Raw genomic sequence first — 6,882 nt, 5'->3', positions numbered from 1 at the left:
GGCTATTTTTTGGTTGCAGCCATCATTGTTGTTTGGCGGGCCCAGGATGGATTTGAACCCGCCAGCTCAGGTGTATGTGGCTGTCGCCTTAGCCGCTTGAGCCACAGGCGCCGAGCCAAGATAATTTCAAAAGAAAGATCATGCCAAATCTTATGGACAACAGAAAAAGAAGAAATACTTCAAAATCATTCTGCTTGATCTAGATACACTTGATATTAAAATTGGAAAAAATATATTATTATAAAGGGGAAATTACAGACATAATTCACTTTTAAATGAGGATGCAGTATCCTGTATCCTAAACAACATATTAACAAGTTAAAGTAAAAATTAATGTTTAAGTAATGTACTTTAGTCAAAATTGAATCCAATTTATGTGAGAATTAGTCACTGGTTTTTTTTCTTGTTTTCTTCTGTTTTTTTGAGACAATCTCAAGCTGTTGCTCTGGGTAGAATGCAGAGGCATCATATCTCACAGCAAGTTCAAACTCTTGGGCTCAAGCAATCCTTTTGCCTCAGATTTTCTATTTTTAGTAGAGATGGGGTATCACTTTTGCTCAGGGTGGTCTCCAAGTTGTGAGCTCAAGCAATCCACCTGCCTCTACCTCCCAGAGAGCTAGGATTATAGGCCTGAGCCACTATGCCTAGCCTCTATTGTTTTACCTTAATATAAATGTTTTTAAACCATCTCTCCCTTCTTTGTTTTTCTGGCTTTATCAATTACTGTTTTAACCTATAATGTTTTACAAATTTAACCAAGACTGAACCTAAATAATTTTGAATTTATTTTTTCTTTCCGTATCACCGTATATTCCTTTTCTGCTAACAGGATGCTTCATTGCTAAACCAGATGTGATTTCCTTATTGGAGCAAGGAAAAGAACCCTGGAAAGTTATAAGGAAAGGCAGACGAGGTTATCCAGGTAAGTGAGGGGGAAATCATCACCACAGGAAACCCCAACTCACTGGAGAAGCAGCACTTCACTGTGATGTTTAAGAAGTCTTCTTTAAAGGTCCAGGGTGCAAGGAAAAAGGGTCTGAGACCTGGGGTGCAAATTAAAATCTCCACTGGGATACTAAAAGAACCACTTTATTTAAGACAGTCTTACTCCATTGCCCTGGGTAGAGTGCTATGGCATCATATAGCTGACAGCAAACCTCAAATTCTTAGGCTCATGCAGTCCTCATGCTTTAGCCTCCCAAGAAGCCAGGACTACAGGCACCGACCACAACAGCTGGCTGGATTTTAGAGATGGGGGTCCACTCTTGCTCAAGCTGGTCTTGAAATCCTGAATTCAAGGAATCCACCCTGCCTCAGCCTCTCAGAGTGCTAGGATTACAGGCGCGCCACTGGGCCCAGTAGAATTACTTCTTTATCTCATTTACCATACCTCTTTTTTGTTGTTGTGGTTCTGTCAAATTTTCCTCCCCTGGAGGTGCGCTTTTTGTTTGCTATTGATAACCAGTCTATATTTGACTTGCTTCTTTGAATTGCTTCTTTCCTCTTTTGTATGTATAGATTAGATAACTGCTAAGCTGGCACTATCATAGGCATTATCAATACAGTGATAAACAACCAATAAAGTCTCTATCCCCATGGAATTGGCCTTGGAATAAGAGAAACAGAGTAACTATAAATAAGTAGAAAATAAAATGTCAAGTAATGAAGAGTGCTATGAAGAAAAGTAAGTAAAGGGGATAGAGAATGGTGTGGGATGGAAAGACTTTTAGTTATGATCGAGGAAGCTTTTTTTAAACTCATAAAATTTTAAATGGGATATAAAAGACTATAATAAAAGGTATGCTTGATATTATAATAATGTATGGGCTTGGCATCCGTAGCACAGTAGTTACGGCGCTAGCCACATACACTGAGGCTGGTAGGTTTGAACCCGGCCGAGGCCAGCTAAACAACAATGACAACTACAACAAAAAATAGCCAGGTGTTGTGGTGGGCACCTGTAGTCCCAGCTACTTAGAAGGCTAAGGCCAAGAGTTTGAGCCAAGAGTTTGAGGTTGCTGTGAGCTGTAATGCCACAGCATTCAAAGGAGGGCGATAAAGTGAGACTGTCTCTAAAAAAAAGAATGATTTTAGTGGAGTCAGGTTGAAAACCCAATTGCAATGACCTAAAGAGAGAAGAGTCAGGCAGTGAGTCGTGAGAGTGAGTGTAACACTTTGAAGGGATTACATATGAAGGAAAGCTGGGAAATAGGGTTGGTAGTTACATTGGGGATAAGGGTTATAAGCTGTGTATTTTATGATATGAGATATTAGAACATAATTGTGTGCTTGTGGGAATTTGTAGGTGGAGGAAACTGATTCAGTATAGAGAGGGTATAATTGAAATAAGAGGATCACTTGAGGCCAGGAGTTTGAGACCAGCCTGGGCAACATAGTGAGACCCTATCTCCAAAACATTGGAAAAAAATTAGCTAGTAGTGACACATACCTGTAGTCCTAGCCCCTCTGGAGGTTGAAGGGGGAGGATCACCACTTGAGCCAATCATTTTTGAAGCTACACTGAGCTATGATGATACCACTGTACTCCAGTCTAGGTTTCTGAAAAAGAAAGAAAGAAAAAAAATTATAATATGAGGCAGCGCCTGTGGCTTAGTGGGTAGGGCTCTGGCCCTATATACCAAGGGTGGTAGGTTCAAACTCGGCCCCGGCCAAACTGCAACAAAAAAATAGCCAGGCATTCTGGTGGGCACATGTAGTCCCAGCTACTCAGGAGGCTGAGGGAAGAGAATTGTCTAAGCATAGGAGTTGGAAGTTGCTGTGAGATGTGATGCCACAGCACTATACTGAGGGCCATAAAGTGAGACTCTGTCTCAAAAAAAAAAAAAAAATTTATGATATGGATTCTCTGTAAAGTCTTCTTTTTTTTTTTTTAGAGACAGAGTCTCACTTCAGGGCCCTCAGTAGAGTGCCATGGTGTCACACAGCTCACAGCAACCCCCAACTCTGGGCTTAGGTGATTCTCTTGCCTTAGCCTCTCGAGTAGCTGGGAGTATAGGCGCCCGCCACAACACCCAGCTGTTTTTGGTTGCAGTTTGGCCGGGGCCAGGTTTGAACCGCCACCCTGGGTATATGGCGCCAGCACCGTACCCACTGAGCCACAAGTGCCGCCCATGATATGGATTCTCAACCTTTTATCCCCACCAGAATTATTGTGTGGAGAATATTAAATATTCTCACTGGATTTCCTCGAATCTGATCTAGGTAGTCTGGGTGGTATCTACACTTCAATATTTGCTTTTGGGAATTTCTGGTTTTTTTGAGACAGATTCTCACTCTGTCACCTGGGTAGAGTCCCCTGGTAGCATCATAGCTAAAAGCAACCTCAAACTCTCGGGCTCAAGAGATCCACTTGCCTAAGCTTTATGAGTAGCTGGGACTATAGGTGCCCCACCACAACACCTGGCTAGTTTTTTGTTATTTTTTTGAGAAAGAGTTTTACTATGTCACCCTCATTAGAATGCTGTGACATCACAGCTCACAACCTTAAACTCTTGGGCCTCAGCGATTCTCTTGCCTCAGCCTCCTAAGTAGCTGGGACCACAAGTGCCCACCACAATGCCCGGTTGTATTTTGGTTGTAGTTGTCATTATTGTTTGGCAGGCCTGGGTTGGATTTGAACCCACCAGCTCCAGTGTATGTGGCTGGTGCTCTGGCCGCTGAACTACAGGTGCTGAGCCACTTGTCTAGTTTTTCTATTTTATGTTATTTTTTATTTTTTTATTTTTTTTTGAGACAGAGTCTCACCATGTTGCCCTCAGTAGAGTGCTGTTGAGGTTGCTCACAGCAACCTCAAATTCTTGGGCTCAAGCAATTCTCTTGCTTCAGCTTCCCAAGTAGCTGGGACTACAGGCGCCTGCCACAATGCACAATATTTTTGTTGTTGTTCTTGTCATTGTTGTTTAGCAGGCCTGGGCCGGGTTCAAACCCACCAGCCCCAGTATTTATGTGGCTGGCACCCTAACCACTGAGCTATAGGCACCGAGCCTAGTTTCTCTATTTTAGTAGAGACAGCGTCTCGCTCTTACTCAGGCTGGTCTTGAACTCCTAAACTCAAGTGATCTACCCGCCTCAGCCTCTCAGAGTGCTAGGATTACAGCTGTGAGCCACCATACCCGGTCTAACCCTCAATATTTATAACAAGCTCCCAGGTGATTCTGTCTATACTTCAATTTGAGAACCACTAACTTAAAATGTTTACTTAGTCACCAATCTCATCTTTTTATATGAACTTTCATTTTTCCTGATGCTTTTTGCTCCTCCCCCTAAATTAGATATTTTAGAGTATAACTGACTATTACTCAATATTGTCTTTTATTTCTGCTATAGAAATTTTACTTATTTTACAAAAAGAAAATAGCATGTGCTTGCTTTCTTATTTTCTTTTTTTTAGATTTAGAGACCAGGTATGAAACTAAGAAATTATCTTCAGAAAATGAAATTTGTGAAATAAATTTATCCCAGTGGAAGATAATGGAAAGAATTGAAAATCACAGACTTAAGGGTCTCATTTTAAAAAATGATTGGGAGTCCAAAAGAAAATTTGAAGAACAAGAGGGATCTCAAGAGGACTATTTCAATCAAGTAAAAATCTCATCTGAAAAAGTGTTCTCCTACCAGAAACGTGCATCTGTTACTTCACATCAGAGAATTCATTTTGTTGATAAACCCTATGAATGTAAGGAATGTGGGAAGGCTTTTAGAGTGCGCCAGCAACTTACTTTTCATCACAGAATTCATACTGGTGAAAAACCTTATGAATGTAAGGAATGTGGGATGACTTTTAGACAGACTGCACACCTTACTCGACATCAGAGACTTCATTCTGGTGAAAAACTCTATGAATGTAAGGAATGTGGAGAAGCTTTCATATGTGGCCCGGACCTTAGAGTGCACCAGAAAATTCATATTGGTGAGAAGCCCTATGAGTGTAAAGAATGTGGGAAGGCCTTTAGAGTACGAGGACAACTTACTCTCCATCAGAGGATTCATACTGGTGAGAAACCCTATGTATGTAAAGAATGTGGGAAGGCCTTTAGACAGTATGCACACCTTACTCGACATCAGAAACTTAATATTGCTGACAAACTCTATGAATGTAAAGAATGTGGAAAGGCTTTTTTGTGTGGCTCTGGCCTTAGAGTACATCACAAACTTCATACTGGTGAGAAACCCTACGAATGTAAGGAATGTGGAAAGGCCTTTAGGGTACGACAGCAACTAACACTCCATCAGAGAATTCATACTGGTGAGAAACCCTATGAGTGTAAGGAATGTGGAAAGACCTTTAGTCGTGGTTATCATCTGATTCTCCATCACAGAATTCATACTGGTGAGAAACCTTATGAATGTAAGGAATGCTGGAAGGCCTTTAGTCGTTACTCACAACTTATTTCACACCAGAGCATTCATATTGGTGTTAAACCTTATGACTGTAAGGAATGTGGGAAGGCCTTTAGACTACTTTCACAACTTACACAACATCAAAGTATTCACGTTGGTGAGAAACCCTATAAATGTAAAGAATGTGGGAAGGCCTTTAGGTTGCGCCAAAAACTTACACTGCATCAGAGCATTCATACTGGTGAAAAACCGTTTGAATGTAAGGAGTGTAGGAAGGCCTTTAGACTTAATTCATCCCTTATTCAACATCTGAGAATTCATTCTGGTGAGAAACCCTATGAATGTAAGGAATGTAAGAAGGCCTTTAGACAACATTCACACCTTACTCATCATCTGAAAATCCATAGTGTAAAAATATAATTATTTTTATTCCCATAGTGTAAAAATATAATTATTTTTATTCCTGTGTTACAGAACATTCTGTGAATGTAATATTCATCTGTTTTGTTCCATACCTGCAACTGACTTGGCATAAGTTTTATACCATTAAAGGAATGTATTAATGTAATGTATGCCATCATCACTCAAACCTGAAACTGAAAGAAAAAATGAGCACATTTCTTCTAAAAACTAATTATGTTAATAAAAAACATGGGAAAGACACTTACCATCTTTATCCCATCACCTACTGTGTCATACTGAACAAGATGCTTCACTGCTCCATGCTATAATTTCTTCATTTGTAAAGTAGAAACGTAAGAGTGTAGTAAAGATGGCTGCAAGTTCTTTGACACTCTTGCCATCAGGCGGTGGAATTTACATCCCCTCCCTTCAATATGGACAGGCTCTGTGACTGCTTTGCCCAGTAGAATACATTAGAATGACTGCTGTGGTGGTTTCTGGACTCAAGCTTTGCTAGTAGTTTTACTTATCTCCTGAAATATTCTCTCAAGCCCTGAACTGTCATGTTAAAAAGTCTCGCTACTTTGGTAGAAAAATCGAATGGAGAGGTTTGAGACTATATAGGGAAAAAGAGGTACCCTGCTGAACTCAGTCTTCCACATATCCACCAAGGCACCAGACATTTAAGTGAAATAGTTTTGGATGCCTCAAACCAGCCATCAGCTGAATGACCCTGAGTGATCTCAGCTGATGCTATATAGAACAGAAGAATTGACCTGCTAAGCCCCTGCCCAGATTCCTGACCCACAAAATGAGCTATGATAAAATGGTTATTTTAAGCCACTAAATTTTCTCTTACTATTATCATTAGTAATCTTAACCCTTGAAAGCTCATATTAAAGACTATGGGTGTAATGAATATAGAAATGCCTTCTACCAACAGTCATCCCTTATTGAACTTCAGATACCATATTCTTGTTAAAATGTTGAAAGAAATGATTTTTCAGTTTGTTCATTAAAAAGATTGATGTGGGCTCGGCACCTATAGCTCAACCGGCTAAGGCGCCAGCCACGTACACCTAAGGTGGCGGGTACGAATCCCCAGCCCGGACCCGCCAA

The 6,882-nt window shown here is 40.6% G+C and overlaps 1 protein-coding gene across 1 annotated transcript in view; it reads left to right on the top strand.

The window, feature by feature from the left end:
* LOC105887643 (zinc finger protein 82 homolog) overlaps positions 1-5,781 on the top strand; it is a 66,061-nt gene extending 60,280 nt beyond the window's left edge. Inside the window, exons 10-11 of the mRNA XM_012809181.2 lie at positions 830-922; positions 4,412-5,781. Of these exons, the coding sequence (XP_012664635.2) occupies positions 830-922; positions 4,412-5,781 (1,463 nt within the window). The remainder of the gene's footprint in view (positions 1-829; positions 923-4,411) is intronic.
* Positions 5,782-6,882: the final 1,101 nt, after the last annotated feature.

The sequence above is a fragment of the Otolemur garnettii genome, unplaced genomic scaffold (assembly GCF_000181295.1).
Source record: "Otolemur garnettii isolate 467f Iridium unplaced genomic scaffold, OtoGar3 scaffold00100, whole genome shotgun sequence".
NCBI lineage: Eukaryota > Metazoa > Chordata > Mammalia > Primates > Galagidae > Otolemur > Otolemur garnettii.
This window is presented reverse-complemented; position numbering and strand designations above follow the sequence as displayed.